Below are 19,143 nucleotides of genomic sequence, written 5' to 3' on the forward strand. Positions count from 1 at the left end.
AACACAATAAAATAACAATGCAGTTTGAGAAATAGAGTTATAGGGGAGTTATATGGGTATATACAGGGGGTACCGGTACTGAGTCAGTGTGCTGGTGGGGGTAGTCGAGGTAGTTTGTACATCTAAATAGGGGTAAAGTGACTATGCATCGATAAGAAACAGCGAATAGCAGCAGTGTAAAAACTCTGACTCCCGAGTGGCGCAGCGGTCTAAAGTAGAAGTCGACCGATTAATCGGAATGGCCGATTAATTAGGGCCAATTTCAAGTTTTCATAACAATCGGAAAACGTTATTGTTGGACACCGATTTTCAATGACGGCCTAGGAACGGTGGGTTCTGCTTTGTTCAGGGGAAGTGGAACAAAACGTTTATTATTTCAGTGAAATACGGAACCGTTCGGTATTTTATCTAACGGTTGGCATCCATTAGTCTAAATATTCTTGTTACATAGCAGCCTTCAATGTTACGTCATAATTACATAAAATTCAGGCAAATTAGTTTGCAATGAGCCAGGCAGCCCAAACTGTTGCATATACCCTGACTCTGCGTGCAATGAACGCAAGAGAAGTGACACAATTTCACTTATTGCCTGCTAATTACTTTTAGCTAAATATGCAGGTTTAAAAATATATACTTCTGTGTATTGATTTTAAGAAAGGCATTGTTGTTCATGATTTCGGTACACATTGGCGCAACGATACGCACCGCATCGATTATATGCAACGCAGGACACGCTAGATAAACTAGTAATATCATCAACCATGTGTAGTTAACTAGTGATTATGATTGATTGTTTTTTATAAGATAAGTTTAAAGCTAGCTAGCAACTTACCTTGGCTTCTTACTGCATTCACGTAACAGGCATTCTCCTTGTGGAGTGCAATGTAATCAGGTGGTTAGATCGTTGGACTAGTTATCAGTAAGGTTGCAAGATTGAATCCCCGAGCTGACAAGGTAAAACTCTGTCGTTCTGCCCCTGAACAAGGCAGTTAACCCACCGTTCCTAGGCCGTCATTGAAAATAAGAACTTAAGTCTTAACTGACTTGCCTCGTTGAATAAAGTTGTAAAAAAAACACAAAAAAACATTGGTGTCCAAAAATAGCGATTTCCAATTGTTATGAAAACTTGAAATCGGCCCTAATTAATCGGCCATTCAGATTTAATCGGTCGACCTCTAAACAGTACGTCATATAACATTATTACACCACTACATATCTACAATACAAAATGTATAAAAATCACCATTCAACAATATTACAATGTACAGTACCAGTCAAAAGTTTGAACACACCTAGGGATTTTCTTTCTTTATTTTAGAATGCCAAGAGTGTCAAGGCAAAGGGTGGCTAATTTGAACAATCTCAAATCTATAATATAATTAGATTTGTTTACAACTTGTTTGGTTACTACATGATTCCATATGTGTTATTTCATAGCGTACCTTGTGTACGTGAGTGGAGAGTGCGTGCTAGCGCTTGTGTGCGTATGCGTGTGTCTGTACCGTTGTGTGTCTCTTCAAAGTCCCCGCTCTTCCATAAGGTGTATTTTTATCTGTTTTCTACATCTAATTTGACTGTTTGCATCAGTTGCCTGATGTAGAATAGACTTCCATGTAGTCATGGTTCTATGTAGAACTGTGCGCCTCCCATAGTCTGTTCTGGACTTGGGACTGTGAAGAGACCTCTGGTGGCATGTCTTGTGGGGTATGCATGGGTGTCTGAGCTGTGTGTTAGTAGTTTAAACAGACCTCTGGTGGCATGTCTTGTGGGGTATACATGGGTGTCTGAGCTGTGTGTTAGTAGTTTAAACAGACCTCTGGTGGCATGTCTTGTGGGGTATGCATGGGTGTCTGAGCTGTGTGTTAGTAGTTTAAACAGACCTCTGGTGGCATGTCTTGTGGGGTATACATGGGTGTCTGAGCTGTGTGTTAGTAGTTTAAACAGACCTCTGGTGGCATGTCTTGTGGGGTATACATGGGTGTCCGAGCTGTGGGCCAGTAGTTCAAACAGACAGATCAGTGCATTCAACATGTCACTACCTCTCATAAACACAAGCAGGGAGGAAGTCAATCTCTCGGAGTTCCCACGTATGCAGATCACTTGTTGACTGCTTTTCCTTCACTCTGCGGTCCAATGTACATGTGATATTTCCCTTAAAAAAATGTTATACAATTGCTTTATCAATATGGGGTGTTGTGTGTAGATTGATGAGGGGGAAAAAACCCCAATTTAATCAATTTTAGAATAAGGCTGTAACATAACAAAATCCAGAAAAAGTCAAGGGGTCTGAAGTGAATACTTTCCCAATGTACTGTAGTCAAATATACTGCTATTGGCTAAAGGCACACAAATCATACTGCTATTGGCTAAAGGTACACGAAGCATACTGCTATTGGCTAAAGGTACACAAAGCATACTGCTATTGGCTAAAGGCACACAAAGCATACTGCTATTGGCTAAAGGCACACAAAGCATACTGCTATTGGCTAAAGGCACACAAAGCATACTGCTATTGGCTAAAGGCACACAAAGCATACTGCTATTGGCTAAAGGCACACAAAGCATACTGCTATTGGCTAAAGGCACACAAAACATACTGCTATTGGCTAAAGGCACACAAAACATACTGCTATTGGCTAAAGGCACACAAAACATACTGCTATTGGCTAAAGGCACACAAAACATACTGCTATTAGCTACCAGACACATGGTTATGGGCGATTCCACGGTAACAGGGTGATGCTGAGGCTCGCTTTTTCACTTTAAAATGTATCTTAATCAAAAACCATTGATTGCAAAGTTGAACAAACCATACACCCATATGCAGAAGTCTACTTTAAACAATTACCACTAAACATGTTACTGAAACACATTTAGGATCAGTCCAGTATATCTCAGTAACACAATTACAGTCAAATCTTCTTCAACTTTGAATTCACATTCAAAGATGTCACCAGAAAAGAATGGGGTGACAGCTATGACATGACACATTGAGTTAGAAAACATTTAGTTTGGTTATTGAACTACAGTAAGTGAAGTGGATCAACACCCGGTGTGTTCCTAATGTTTTGTACACTTAGTGTATAGTGTTGGTTTTAGTTGGCAGTGGTCTTTACGTCAACATTAATGTGTTTTCATGTATTTCTGATACGTATTAAGACTTTTTCTGGTAGATGTTTTTCAATATCCCTTTTCCATCTGTTTATCTAGAAATCAAAGCCTTTAATTATTTCTCGTTTTTAGGATGGAAAATTCCAGGTTCTTAGCTTTCATTTCACACCAAATAAAACTTCACATATTGGTACTCATGGGTCCTTTTACATGCAAATTACCTTATTTAACAAAGCAGACTGTATTGGCACATGGTTATTCATACTGCAGGTCAGGGAGAGTTCTGATGGGGGTCAGGTTATTGGTTATTATTGGAATCCAACAGGAAAATCTGCAGAGTTGGTGCAATAATACGGAGACATGTAGTCTGAGTTTCAGCTGTATCCATGTAGTCTGTTTCAGTTGTAGCCATGTAGTCTGTGTTTCAGTTGTGTACATGTAGTCTGTGTTTCAGTTGTATCCATGTAGTCTGTGTTTCAGTTGTATCCATGTAGTCTGTGTTTCAGTTGTATCCATGTAGTCTGTGTTTCAGCTGTATCCATGTAGTCTGAGTTTCAGCTGTATCCATGTAGTCTGTTTCAGTTGTATCCATGTAGTCTGTGTTTCAGTTGTATCCATGTAGTCTGTGTTTCAGTTGTATCCATGTAGTCTGTGTTTCAGCTGTATCCATGTAGTCTGAGTTTCAGCTGTATCCATGTAGTCTGTTTCAGTTGTATCCATGTAGTCTGTGTTTCAGCTGTATCCATGTAGTCTGAGTTTCAGCTGTATCCATGTAGTCTGTTTCAGTTGTATCCATGTAGTCTGTGTTTCAGCCGTGTCCATGTGGTCTGTGTTTCAGCTGTATCCATGTAGTCTGTGTTTCAGCTGTGTCCATGTAGTCTGTGTTTCAGTTGGGTCCATGTGGTCTGTGTTTCAGTTGTATCCATGTAGTCTGTGTTTCAGCCGTGTCCATGTAGTCTGTGTTTCAGCTGTGTCCATGTAGTCTGTGTTTCTCTCTGTTTCAGCCGTGTTAATTGTTCCAGCTAGGGTTGGGCAATATTACGATTATCGGATATCGATAAGTTATTCAAAAAAGTTATTTTAGAATAACCTAAAAACATGAGAGCCAGGCCTGATGTTATAATAAGAGAGGTAGAAGAAACAATAGCAAGATATGATTATTGATTACTCAAATTATTATTGATTTATTACTACCACTGCACTGCTGTTCAGTGATTATTGATTACCATTAGTATTTTATCTATTTCTCATGCTACTGGTCACTGCATTTGGAAAGTATTCAGACTCCTTCACTTTTTCCTCATATAGTTTTTTCCCCCTCATCAATCTACACACAATACCCCATAATGACAAAGCAAAAACAGGTTTTCAGAAATTTGTGCAAATATATATATATATATATATATATATATATATATATACAGTGCCTTGCGAAAGTATTCGGTATGTCGTTCCACTTCATGATTGTGTCCCACTTGTTGTTGATTCTTCACAAAAAAATACAGTTTTATATCTTTATGTTTGAAGCCTGAAATGTGGCAAAAGGTCGCAAAGTTCAAGGGGGCCGAATACTTTGCAAGGCACTGTATATATATTTCTATATATATATATATATATTCTTGGGTATGATGCTACAAGCTTGGCACACCTGTATTTGGGGAGTTTCTCCCATTCTTCTCTGCAGATCCTCTCAAGCTCTGTCAGGTTGGATGGGGAGCGTCGCTGCACAGCTATTTTCAGGTCTCTCCAGAGATGTTCGATCGGGTTCAAGTCTGGGCTCTGGCAGGGCCACTCAAGGACCAAGGACATTCAGAGACTTGTCCCGTAGCCACCCCTGTGTTGTCTTGGCTGTGAGCTTAGGGTCGTTGTGCTGTTGGAAAGTGAACTTTCACCCCAGTCTGAGGTCCTGAGCGCTCTGGAGCAGGTTTTCATCAAGGATCTCTCTGTACTTTCATCCGTTCATCTTTGCCTCAATCCTGACTAGTCTCCCAGTCACTGCCGCTGAAAAACATCCCCACAGCATGATGCTGCAACACCATGCTTTACCGTAGGGATGGTGCCAGGTTTCTTCCAGACGTAATGCCTGGCATTCAGGCCAAAGAGTTCAATCTTGGTTTCATCAGACCAGAGAATCTTGTTTCTCATGGTCTGAGAGTCTTTGGGTGTCTTTTAGCAAACTCCAAGCAGGCTGTTATGTGCCTTTTACTGAGGAGTAGATTCCATTTGGCCACTACCATAAAGACCTGATTGGTGGAGTGCTGCAGAGATGGTTGTCCTTCTGGAAGATCTCCACAGAGGAACACTGGAGCTCTGTCAGAGTGACCATTGGGTTCTTGGTCACCTCCCTGACCAAGGCCCGTCTCATGTTTGGCTGGGCGGCCGGCTCTAGGAAGAGTCTTGGTGGTTCCAAACTTCTTCCATTTAAGAATGATGGAGGCCACTGTGTTCTTGTGAACCTTCAATGCTGGATAAATGTTTTGGTACCCTTCCCCAGATCTGTGCCTCGACAAAATCCTCTCTCGGGGTTTAAGGACAATTCCTTCGACCTCATGGCTTGGTTTTTGCTCTGACATGCACTGTCAACTGTGGAACCATATATAGACAGGTGTGTGCCTTTCCAAATCATGCCCAATCAATTGAATTTACCACAGGTGGACTCCAATCAAGTTGTAGAAACATCTCAATGTTGATCAATGGAAACAGGAGGCATCAGAGCTCAATTTCAAGTCTCATAGCAAAGGGCCTGAACACTTATGGAAATAAGGTAGTTCTATTTTTTTTTTAGTACATTTGCTAACCTTTCTAAAAACCTGTTTTCACTTCGTCATTATGGGGTGTTGTGTGTAGATTAATGAGGAAACAAATACATGTTATCCATTTTAGAATAAGGCTGTAAAGTAACAAAATGTGGAAAAAGTAAAGGGGTCTGAATACTTTCCGAAGGCACTGTATATTCTATCATTAGTATATTACCATTGTGTTTATATATTCCTGCTACCAGTTACTTTTCAGCCCTGTTTACATGACACTCTTGCACACACACACACACACACACCACCAAGCACACCACATATGCTGCTGCCATACTTTATTATTTATCCTGCTACCAGTCACTTTCTCCTACTCCCTCCCTACATGTACAAATACTCCAGTATCCCTGCACACTTACCCTGTATATAGCTTCCTGTTTGATTTCTTATTTCTACTGTTTTTTTCAACATTATTTTCATATTATACTTTTTAATATTGAATACTGCACTGTTGGGTAGGGCTTGAAATTAAAGCATTTTACTGTGCTGTTGGGTAGGGCTTTAAATTAAAGCATTTTACTGTGCTGTTGGGTAGGGCTTTAAATTAAAGCATTTTACTGTGCATGTGAAAAAATTAAAACTTCACTTGAAGATAGAAACATTGAGCTGAACATTACAGTTGAGCAAAGCTTCGTCTGGTATAGAAATTATGCATGTGTAACGGAATTCTTTGTCCTCCTGACGAGGAGTAAGAAATGTCGGACCAATGTGCAGCGTCGTATGTGTTCATGATGTTTATTGACTGAACACTGAAAATACAAAATAACAACGTGAAATAAATGAAAACCGAAACAGTCCTGAAAGGTGCAGAAAACACTAGACAGAAAACAATCACCCACCAAAACTCAAGTGGGAAAAGGCTACCTAAGTATGATTCTCAATCATGGACAGGCGCTGGACAGGCGGGAGCACCTGTAGGAAGAAGACGGAGAGACAGCCTGGTGCGGAGGGCTGCCACCGGAGGGTTGGTGCGTGGAGGTGGCACCGGATAGACCGGACCGTGCAGGCGCACTGGAGCTCTTGAGCACCGAGCCTGCCCAACCGCACCTGGCTGAATGCTCCCCGTAGCCAGGCCAGTGTGGCGAGGTGGAATAGCCCGCACTGGGCTGTGCTGGCGAACCGGGGACACCATGCGTAAGGCTGGTGCCATGTACGCCGGCCCGAGGAGACGCACTGGAGACCAGATGCGTAGAGCCGGCTTCATGGCACCTGGCTCGATGCCCACTCTAGCCCGGCCGATACGAGGAGCTGGAATGTACCGCACCGGGCTATGCACACGCACCGGGGACACCGTGCGCTCCACCGCATAACACGGTGCCAGGTCTCCTACCTGACTTATCCACACTCCCCGTGTGCCACCCCCCAATGCGTTTTTGGGGCTGACTCTCGGGCTTCCAGCCGCGCTGCCTTCTCATTCTGGCGCCTCTCCGCTTTCGCTGCTTCCTGCTCTGTTATAGGGCGGCGATATTCCCCTGCCTGTGCTCAGGGTCCCTTGCCGTCCAAAATCTCCTCCCAAGTCCAGGAGTCTTGTGTTTCCGGCCGCTGCGGCCCATTACCACGCTGCTTGGTCCTCTTGTGGTGGATGTTTCTGTAACGGATTTCCTCCTCTTCGTCTGAGGAGGAGTAAGGACCGGACCAAAGCGCAGCGTGTTCATGATGATTTTTAATTAAAACTCAGAACACTAAACAGAAAATAACAACGTGAATTTACGAAACCGAAACAGTACCGTGTGGCCCAAACAGTCACACGGAAACAAACACCCACAAACTAAAAGTGGAACCCAGGCTACCTAAGTATGATTCTCAATCAGAGACAACTAACGACACCTGCCTCTGATTGAGAACCATACTAAGCCGAACACAAAAAACAACATAGAAAAACAAACATAGACTGCCCACCCCAACTCACGCCCTGACCATACTAAAACAAAGAATAAAATAACAGAACTATGGTCAGAACGTGACAGTTAGCGGTGCAGCTTTCTCATTTCAACTTTTGAGGATTTGACATTTTGTGGTCGTTATCTTCAGTTTTTTCCACCGGTTGCAAAAAGCTAAATTAGAATTACGAGCTGAATTAAATGTACAAGGCGTTGAAAATAAAATGCTTGGTATACGCGCTCCGTTGACATTTCACAGAGGTATGCTTGTTCGTTTTTAGAAATAAATCAAAAAGAACAGGAATTTTGAATTGATATGAAAAGCATATACTACAAATGAACATAACATACATGTCATGTCTCAAAATATCCATCTTAACTCTCTATTGTTTCATGTCCTGCGGATTTGAGAAGAAAGATGGCGTGTTCAATTCTCTCACAGCATCCAGCCTAGATGACGAGATGCGATTTTCCAGATTTTTTTTTACCACTTTATTTATCTGGCCTCCATTGATTTGGTCACCCTGATTCTGGCCATCCTACAAGGGTAATAACTTTTAAACAGATTATGATAGACGGGTTGGTTGTTTGGCACCAAAACCTACATGTGCGCAACTATGGGTCAAAATAGAAGGGTTGGTACCAGTCAAAGGTTTGGACACACCTACTCATTCCAGGGTTTTTCTTTAGTTTCACTATTTTCTACATTGTTGAATAATAGCGAAGACATCAAAACTAGGAAATAACACATATGAAATCATGTAGTAACCAAAAAAGTGACACAAATGTGATATTCTTCAAAGTAGCCACCGTTTGCCTTGATGACAGCTTTGCACACTCTTGGCATTCTCTCAACCAGTTTCACGAGGTAGTCACCTGGAATGCATTTCAATGAAAAGGTGTGTCTTGTTAAAAGTACATTTGTGGAATTTCTTTCCTTCTTAATGCGTTTGAGCCAATCAGTTGTGTTGTGACAAGTTAGGGTTGGTATACAGATGATTTGGTAAAAGACCAATTCCATATTGTGGCAAGAACAGCTCAAATAAGCAAAGAGAAACGACAGCCCATCATTACTTTAAGACTTGAAGGTCAGTCAAAATGGAAATTTCAAGGACTTGTGCCGTCACAAAAAACATCAAACGCTATGATGAAACTGGCTCTCATGAGGACCACCACAGGAAAGGAAGACCCAGAGTTACCTCTGCTGCAGAGGATGAAGAATTAACAGCCTCAGAAATTGCAGCCCAAATAAACGCTTCACAGAGTTCAAGTAACAGACCCATCTCAACATCAACTGTTAAGAGGAGACTGTGTGAGTCAGGTCTTCATGGTCGATAAGCTGAGGCTGGTAACTTCATAGACTGTTCTATCTGCTACCGTACGGCAAGCAGTACCGGAGCGCCAAGTCTAGGACCAAAAGGCTCCTTAACAACTTCGACCCCCAAGCCATAAGACTGCTAAACAATTAATCAATTGGCCACCGAACTATTTACATTGCCCTTTGTTTTTACTCTGCTGCTACACGCTGTTTATTATATTTATCTACTTTAAAAATAACTTTGACTGATCTATACCCCCGCACATTGACTCGGGGCTGGTACCCCCTGTATATAGTCTCATTACTAACCTATACCCCCGCACATTGACTCGGGACTGGTACCCCCTGTATATAGTCTCATTACTAACCTATACCCCCGCACATTGACTCGGGACTGGTACCCCCTGTATATAGTCTCATTACTAACGTTACCCCCGCACATTGACTCGGGACCGGTACCCCCTGTATATAGTCTCATGACTAACCTATACCCCCGCACATTGACTCGGGAATGGTACCCCTGTATATAGTCTCATTACTAACCGGTACCCCCGCACATTGACTCGGGACTGGTACCCCCTGTATATAGTCTCATTACTAACGTTACCCCCGCACATTGACTCGGGACCGGTACCCCTGTATATAGTCTCATGACTAACCTATACCCCTGCACATTGACTCGGGAATGGTACCCCTGTATATAGTCTCATAACTAACCGGTACTCCCGCACATTGACTCGGGACTGGTACCCCCTGTATATAGTCTCATTACTAACCGGTACCCCCGCACATTGACTCGGGACCGGTACCCCTGTATATAGTCTCATGACTAACCTATACCCCCGCACATTGACTCGGGAATGGTACCCCTGTATATAGTCTCATTACTAACCGGTACCCCCGCACATTGACTCGGGACTGGTACCCCCTGTATATAGTCTCATTACTAACCGTTACCCCCGCACATTGACTCGGGACTGGTACCCCCTGTATATAGTCTCATTACTAACCGGTACCCCCGCACATTGACTCGGGACTGGTACCCCCTGTATATAGTCTCATTACTAACCGTTACCCCGCACATTGACTCGGGGCCGGTACCCCTGTATATAGTCCCATTACTAACCTGTACCCCGCACATTGACTCGGGACCGGTACCCCCTGTATATAGTCTCATTACTAACCGGTACCCCCGCACATTGACTCGGGACTGGTACCCCCTGTATATAGTCTCATTACTAACCGTTACCCCCGCACATTGACTCGGGGCCGGTACCCCCTGTATATAGTCCCATTACTAACCTGTACCCCCGCACATTGACTCGGGACCGGTACCCCCTGTATATAGTCTCATGACTAACCTGTACCCCCGCACATTGACTCGGGAATGGTACCCCTGTATATAGTCTCATTACTAACCGTTACCCCCGCACATTGACTCGGGACTGGTACCCCCTGTATATAGTCCCATTACTAACCTGTACCCCCGCACATTGACTCGGGACCGGTACCCCCTGTATATAGTCTCATGACTAACCTGTACCCCCACACATTGACTCTGTACCCCCTGTATATAGCCTCAATACTAACCGGTACCCCCTGTATATAGCCTCATTACTAACCGGGACCCCTTGTATTTAGCCTCATTACTAACCTGTACCCTTGCACATTGACTCGGGACCGGTACCCCCTGTATATAGTCTCATTACTAACCTGTACCCCCGCAAATTGACTCGGGACCGGTACCCCCTGTATATAGTCTCATGACTAACCGGTACCCCCTGTATATAGCCTCATGACTAACCTGTACCCCCTGTATATAGCCTCATTACTAATCTGTACCCCCGCACATTGACTCGGGACCGGTACCCCCTGCATACAGTCTCATTACTAACCGGTACCCCTGCACATTGACTCTGTATCAGTACCCCCTGCATATAGTCTCATTACTAACCTGTACCCCCGCACATTGACTTTGTACCGGTACCCCCTGCATATAGTCTCATTACTAACCGGTACCCCCTGCAAATAGTCTCATTACTAACCGGAATCCCCTTCATATAGTCTCATTACTAATCGGAACCCCCTGCATATAGTCTCATTACTAACCGGAACCTCCTTCATATAGTCTCATTACTAATCGGTACCCTCACACATTGACTCGGGACTGGTACCCCCTGTATATAGTCTCATTACTAACCAGTTCCCCCTGCATATGGTTAATCGGAACCCCCTGCATATAGTCTCATTACTAACTGGAACCTCCTTCATATAGTCTCATTACTAATCGGTACCCTCACACATTGACTCGGGACTGGTACCCCCTGTATATAGTCTCATTACTAACCAGCTCCCCCTGCATATGGTCTCATTACTAACCGGTGCTCCAGCACATTGACTCCGTACCAGTACCCCCTGCATATAGTCTCATTACTAACCAGTACCCCCTGAATATGGTCTCATTACTAATCGGAACCCCCTGCATATAGTCTCATTACTAACCAGAACCTCCTTCATATAGTCTCATTACTAATCGGTACCCTCACACATTGACTCGGGACTGGTACCCCCTGTATATAGTCTCATTACTAACCAGTTCCCCCTGCATATGGTTAATCGGAACCCCCTGCATATAGTCTCATTACTAACTGGAACCTCCTTCATATAGTCTCATTACTAATCGGTACCCTCACACATTGACTCGGGACTGGTACCCCCTGTATATAGTCTCATTACTAACCAGCTCCCCCTGCATATGGTCTCATTACTAACCGGTGCTCCAGCACATTGACTCCGTACCAGTACCCCCTGCATATAGTCTCATTACTAACCAGTACCCCCTGAATATGGTCTCATTACTAACCGATACCCCCTGCATATAGTCTCATTACTAACCAGTACCCCCTGAATATGGTCTCATTACTAACCGATACCCCCTGCATATAGTCTCATTACTACCCAGTACCCCATGAATATAGTCTCATTACTAACCGATACCCCCGCACATTGACTCTGTACCAGTTCCCCCTGCATATAGCTTCCTCATTGTTATTTACATTTGTTGTGTTACTTTTTTATTCGATTTTTTAAAACTTTAGTTTAAAATATTTTCTTATTCTTATTTTCTTGTTGGTTAAGGGCTTGTAAGTAAGCATTTCACTGTAAGGTCTACAGATGTTGTATTCGGGGCATGTGACAAATACAATTGATTTCAATTGCTGCAAAGTAACCACTTCTAAAGGACACCAATAATGAGAAGAGACTTGCTTGTGCCAAGAAACACGATTATTGGACATTAGACCAGTGGAAAAAAATCTGTCCTTTGGTCTGATGAGTCCAAATTTGAGATTTTTGGTTCCAACCGCTGTGTCTTTGTGAGATGCAGAGTAGGTGAACGGAGGATCTCTGAATGTGTGGGTCCCACCATGAAGCAAGGAGGAGGAGGTGCGATGGTGTGGGGGTGTTTTGCTGGTGACACTGTCTGTGATTTATTTAGAATTCAAGGCACACTTAACCAGCATGGCTACCACATCATTCTGCAGCGATACGCCATCCCATCTGGTCTCCGCTTAGTGGGACTATAATTTGTTTTTCAACAGGACAGTGACCCAACACAACTCTAGACTGTGTAAGGGCTATTTGACCAAGAAGGAGAGTGATGGAGTCTGCATCAAATGGCCTGGCCTCCACAATCACCTGACCTCAACCCAATTGAGTTGGTTTGGGATGAGTTGGACCGCAGAGTGAAGGAAAAGCAGCCAACAATTGCTCAGCATATCTGGAAAGTCCCTCAAAACTGTTGGAAAAGCATTCCAGGTGAAGCTGGTTGAGAGAATGCCAAGAGTGAGCAAAGCTGTCATCAAGGCAACGGGTGTCTACTTTGAAGAATCTCAAATATAATATTATTATTGATTTGTTTAACACTTTTTTGATTACTACATGATTCCATATGTGTTATTTTATAGTGTTGAAGTCTTCATTATTATTCTACAATGTAGAATATGAGTAGGTGAATGAATAGGTGTCCAAACTTTTGACTGGCACTGTATATCACTCCCTGCTGTTCCAGCTGTGTTAATGTATATCTCTCTGCTGTTCCAGCTGTGTTAATGTATATCTCTCTGCTGTTCCAGCTGTGTTAATGTATATCTCTCTGCTGTTCCAGCTGTGTTAATGTATATCTCTCTGCTGTTTCCTGCTGTGTTAATGTATATCTCTCTGCTGTTCCAGCTGTGTTAATGTATATCTCTATGCTGTTCCAGCTGTGTTGGTGTAAATCTCTCTACTGTTCCAGCTGTGTTAATGTATATCTCTGCTGTTCCAGCTGTGTTGGTGTATATCTCTCTGCTGTTCCAGCTGTGTTAATGTATATCTCTCTGCTGTTCCAGCTGTGTTAATGTATATCTCTCTGCTGTTCCAGCTGTGTTAATGTATATCTCTGCTGTTCCAGCTGTGTTAATGTATATCTCTATGCTGTTCCAGCTGTGTTGGTGTAAATCTCTCTACTGTTCCAGCTGTGTTAATGTATATCTCTGCTGTTCCAGCTGTGTTAATGTATATCTCTGCTGTTCCAGCTGTGTTAATGTATATCTCTGCTGTTCCAGCTGTGTTAATGTATATCTCTGCTGTTCCAGCTGTGTTAATGTATATCTCTGCTGTTCCAGCTGTGTTGGTGTATATCTCTCTGCTGTTCCAGCTGTGTTAATGTATATATCTCTGCTGTTCCAGCTGTGTTGGTGTATATCTCTCTACTGTTCCAGCTGTGGTAATGCATATCTCTCTGCTGTTCCAGCTGTGTTGGTGTGGATGAAGATGAGGCTCCAGACATTGACATCTACCACTGTCCCAACTGTGAGAAGACAGACGGAAAATCCACCAGTAAGTCTGTCTGTCTGGCGTCCCTACTGCAGTCTTGTACATGCTGTCCTGTACCTGCAGTCCTGCACATGCAGTCCTGTACCTGCTGTCCTGTACATGCAGTCTTGCACCTGCTGTCCTGTGCATGCAGTCCTGTACTTGCTGTCCCGTGCATACAGTCCTGTACCTGCTGTCCTGTACATGCAGTCTTGTACCTGCTGTCCTGTACATGCAGTCTTGTACCTGCTGTCCTGTACCTGTAGTCCTGTACATGCAGTCCTGTACCTGCAGTCCTGTACATGCAGTCGTGTACGTGCAGTCCCACAGGCTGACACTGCACAGGGCTTTATTCCTTAGTGTAAACCATAGCATCCCGCTCCGTTTTCTTCTGTTTGGTGTCTAGTGAATAGGACTGCACTGCTATAAGCATGTATGTTGTCTTAATCTTGTTCTTGTCTTTGTGTGGTTAGTGAAAAACAAGAAAAGGAATAAACACGACACGGGACAGAGTGGAGACATCCGAGCTGTTCAGAATGGCAGTCAGGTGTTCATCAAGGAGCTACGCAGTCGCACCTTCCCCAGGTAAACAACAACTCAAATCAAATCAATTTTATTCGTCACATGCTTTGTAAAAAGGTGTAGAGTAACAGTGGAAGGTCCTTTTCCAACAATGCAGAGTTAAAGATATATATTTTTTTACAAAAAGTTGGAATAAATGCACAGTGAATAACAGTAAAAAAAAAATAACACGACTATATACGGGGAGTATCAGGTAATAACATGGTTATATACAGGGAGGTAATAACATGGTTATATACAGGAAGTATCAGGTAATACCATGGTTATATACAGGGAGGTAATAACATGGTTATATACGGGGAGTATCAGGTAATAACATGGTTATATACAGGGAGGTAATAACATGGTTATATACAGGAAGTATCAGGTAATACCATGGTTATATACAGGGAGGTAATAACATGGTTATATACGGGGAGTATCAGGTAATAACATGGTTATATACAGGGAGGTAATAACATGGTTATATACGGGGAGTATCAGGTAATACCATGGTTATATACAGGGAGGTAATAACATGGTTATATACAGGGAGTATCAGGTAATACCATGGTTATATACAGGGAGGTAATAACATGGTTATATACGGGGAGTATCAGGTAATAACATGGTTATATACAGGGAGTATCAGGTAATAACATGGTTATATACAGGGAGTATCAGGTAATAATATGGTTATATACAGGGAGTATCAGGTAATACCATGGTTATATACAGGGAGGTAATAACATGGTTATATACGGGGAGTATCAGGTAATAACATGGTTATATACAGGAAGTATCAGGTAATAACATGGTTATATACAGGGAGTATCAGGTAATAACATGGTTATATACAGGGAGTATCAGGTAATAACATGGTTATATGCAGGAAGTATCAGGTAATAACATGGTTATATACAGGGAGTATCAGGTAATAACATGGTTATATACAGGGAGTATCAGGTAATAACATGGTTATATACAGGGAGTATCAGGTAATAACATGGTTATATACAGGGAGTATCAGGTAATAATATGGTTATATACAGGAAGTATCAGGTAATAACATGGTTATATACAGGGAGTATCAGGTAATACCATGGTTATATACAGGGAGGTAATAACATGGTTATATACGGGGAGTATCAGGTAATAACATGGTTATATACAGGAAGTATCAGGTAATAACATGGTTATATACAGGGAGTATCAGGTAATAACATGGTTATATACAGGAAGTATCAGGTAATAACATGGTTATATACAGGGAGTATCAGGTAATAACATGGTTATATGCAGGAAGTATCAGGTAATAACATGGTTATATACAGGGAGTATCAGGTAATACCATGGTTATATACAGGGAGTATCAGGTAATAATATGGTTATATACAGGGAGTATCAGGTAATACCATGGTTATATACAGGGAGTATCAGGTAATACCATGGTTATATACAGGGAGGTAATAACATGGCTATATACAGGGAGTACCAGGTAATAACATGGCTACATACAGGGAGTATCAGGTAATACTATGGTTATATACAGGGAGTATCAGGTAATAACATGGTTATATACAGGGAGTATCAGGTAATAACATGGTTATATACAGGAAGTACCAGGTAATCACATGGCTATATACAGGAAGTACCAGGTAATCACATGGCTATATACAGGGGGTACCAGGTAATAAAATGGCTATATACAGGGAGTACCATGTAATAACATGGCTATATACAGGGAGTATCAGGTAATAACATGGTTATATACAGGGAGTACCAGGTAATACCATGGTTACATACAGGGAGTAACAGGTAATACCATGGTTATATACAGGGAGTATCAGGTAATACCATGGTTATATACAGGGAGTACATACATACTAGACAGGGTTATCAGACAGATCTAATACATCTCAGACAGAATTATCAGGCAATGCTAATACACCTGACAGAATTATCAGGCAATGCTAATACAGCTCAGACATAATTTACAGACAGTACTAATACATCTCAGACAGGATTATCAAACAGTACTAATACATCTCAGACAGGATTATCAGACAGTACTAATACATCCCAGACAGGATTATCAGACAGTACTAATACATCCCAGACAGGATTATCAGACAGTACTAATACATCCCAGACAGGATTATCAGACAGTACTAATACATCCCAGACAGGATTATCAGACAGTACTAATACATATCAGACAGGATTATCAGACAGTACTAATACATCCCAGGCAGGATTATCAGACAGTACTAATACATCCCAGACAGGATTATCAGACAGTACTAATACATCCCAGATAGGATTACCAGACAGTGCTAATACATCTCAGGTAGGATTATCAGACAGTACTAATACATCTCAGATAGGATTATCGGACAGTACTAATACATCCCAGATAGGATTATCAGACAGTACTAATACATCTCAGATAGAATTATGAGACAGTACTAATACATCGCAGACAGGATTATCAGACAGTACTAATACATCCCAGACAGGATTATCAGACAGTACTAATACATCTCAGACAGGATTATCAGACAGTACTAATACATCCCAGACAGGATTATCAGACAGACAGTACTAATACATCCCAGGAAGGATTATCAGACAGTACTAATACATCCCAGACAGGATTATCAGACAGTACTAATACATCCCAGGAAGGATTATCAGACAGTACTAATACATCCCAGACAGAATTATCAGACAGTACTAATACATCTTGGAAGGGATTATCAGACAGTACTAATACAGCTCAGACAGGCAGACATATCAGATTCAACAGCCTCTGATTGGATTGGAATTGTCATAGTGACATAGTGATATTAAACGTCTTGCAGTGTACCAGAGTGGACACTAGATGGAGCTCTCAGACCACTATTAGAAAGCCTCCCTCTGGCTCCATAGGGTTCATCCCAAATGACACCATATTCACTATAGTGCACTACTTTTGACCAGAGCCTTGATCAAAAATAGTGTACCGTATAGGAAATAGGGTGCCATTTGTGACGTTCACACTGTCTGCCTGGTCCTGGCCTGTTCCGTGATGTCTGGAACCCTTCTGTCAGGAGAAATCTACGGCTGTGTTCCAGGCTGACTACATTGTAGACGCCTGCCAGATCTCACAGCACATATGGATAGGTGTTTAACATATCAACTAACCACATCATATGGGTTACCAGGCTTCATCTGGGTCTGGAAAGTTGGTCCTACATATTACATATCCAGCCATCACCATGTCTTGAGACATCTTTAAAAAGTGAAGACATTTTAGACATAAAAATACATTTTAAGATTGATTTCTGGTTGATTTATTTAAACAAATAGTATTTCTGGTTGATTTATTTGACCATGTTTGTGTTGTGGTGATTTGGTGATCACTTAATGTACTTAATGTAAGTTTTGACAAACTTCACAAAACAACAGTTTAAAACAATTCAATATCTATTTTCAGAAAAATCATCAACACTTGTGTCACTCTGTGCTAGAGGAAGGCCATAAGAACACAACTAGCTAATTTTAGTATGCAATTATTTCTCAATAGATGTGATAAATAAATGTGTAGATTAAAATATATGGGCAGTTACAACATGTATAGATTGTAGAATAGATGAGCAATAACTAAATGCCCAGATACAGGAGATGGGCTGATTGGAAGCTAAATGTTCAGACTGACGATAGAAATGGGCTGATCAGGGGTACTAAATAGTGGGGTAGGTCGTACCGAGAGAAGGGCTGATCAGGGGTACTAAATAGTGGGGTAGGCCGCTGATCAGGGGTACTAAATAGGGGGGTAGGCCGTACCGAAAGAAGGGCTGATCAGGGGTACTAAATAGTGGGGTAGACTGCTGACCAGGGGTACTAAATAGTGGGGTAGGCCGTACCGAGAGAAGGGCTGATCAAGGGTACTAAATAGTGGGGTAGGCCATACTGAGGTAAGGGCTGATCAGGGGTACTAAATAGTGGGGTAGGCCATACTGATGTAAGGGCTGACCAGGGGTACTAAATAGTGGGGTAGGCCATACTGAGGTAAGGGCTGACCAGGGGTACTAAATAGTGGGGTAGGCCGTACCGAGAGAAGGGCTGACCAGGGGTACTAAATAGTGGGGTAGGCCATACTGAGGTAAGGGCTGATCAGGGGTACTAAATAGTGGGGTAGGCCATACTGAGGTAAGGGCTGACCAGGGGTACTAAATAGTGGGGTAGGCCATACTGAGGTAAGGGCTGACCAGGGGTACTAAATAGTGGGGTAGGCCGTACCGAGAGAAGGGCTGACCAGGGGTACTAAATAGTGGGGTAGGCCGTACCGAGAGAAGGGCTGACCAGGGGTACTAAATAGTGGGGTAGGCCATACTGAGGTAAGGGCTGATCAGGGGTACTAAATAGTGGGGTAGGCCATACTGAGGTAAGGGCTGATCAGGGGTACTAAATAGTGGGGTAGGCCATACTGAGGTAAGGGCTGATCAGGGGTACTAAATAGTGGGGTAGGCCATACTGAGGTAAGGGCTGATCAGGGGTACTAAATAGTGGGGTAGGCCATACTGAGGTAAGGGCTGATCAGGGGTACTAAATAGTGGGGTAGGCC

General features: G+C 42.5%; 1 protein-coding gene across 2 annotated transcripts in view; it reads left to right on the forward strand.

Annotated features, from left to right (window-relative positions):
• The window catches only part of LOC112237494 (lysine-specific demethylase phf2-like), a 146,684-nt gene that overhangs the window by 11,517 nt on the left and 116,024 nt on the right, over positions 1 to 19,143 (forward strand). For both annotated transcript variants that reach the window (XM_042329567.1, XM_042329572.1), the window contains exons 2-3: positions 13,912 to 13,997; positions 14,447 to 14,558. In XM_042329567.1, coding sequence (XP_042185501.1) covers positions 13,912 to 13,997; positions 14,447 to 14,558 — 198 coding nt within the window. The remainder of the gene's footprint in view (positions 1 to 13,911; positions 13,998 to 14,446; positions 14,559 to 19,143) is intronic.

The sequence above is a fragment of the Oncorhynchus tshawytscha genome, linkage group LG02, assembly GCF_018296145.1.
Source record: "Oncorhynchus tshawytscha isolate Ot180627B linkage group LG02, Otsh_v2.0, whole genome shotgun sequence".
NCBI lineage: Eukaryota > Metazoa > Chordata > Actinopteri > Salmoniformes > Salmonidae > Oncorhynchus > Oncorhynchus tshawytscha.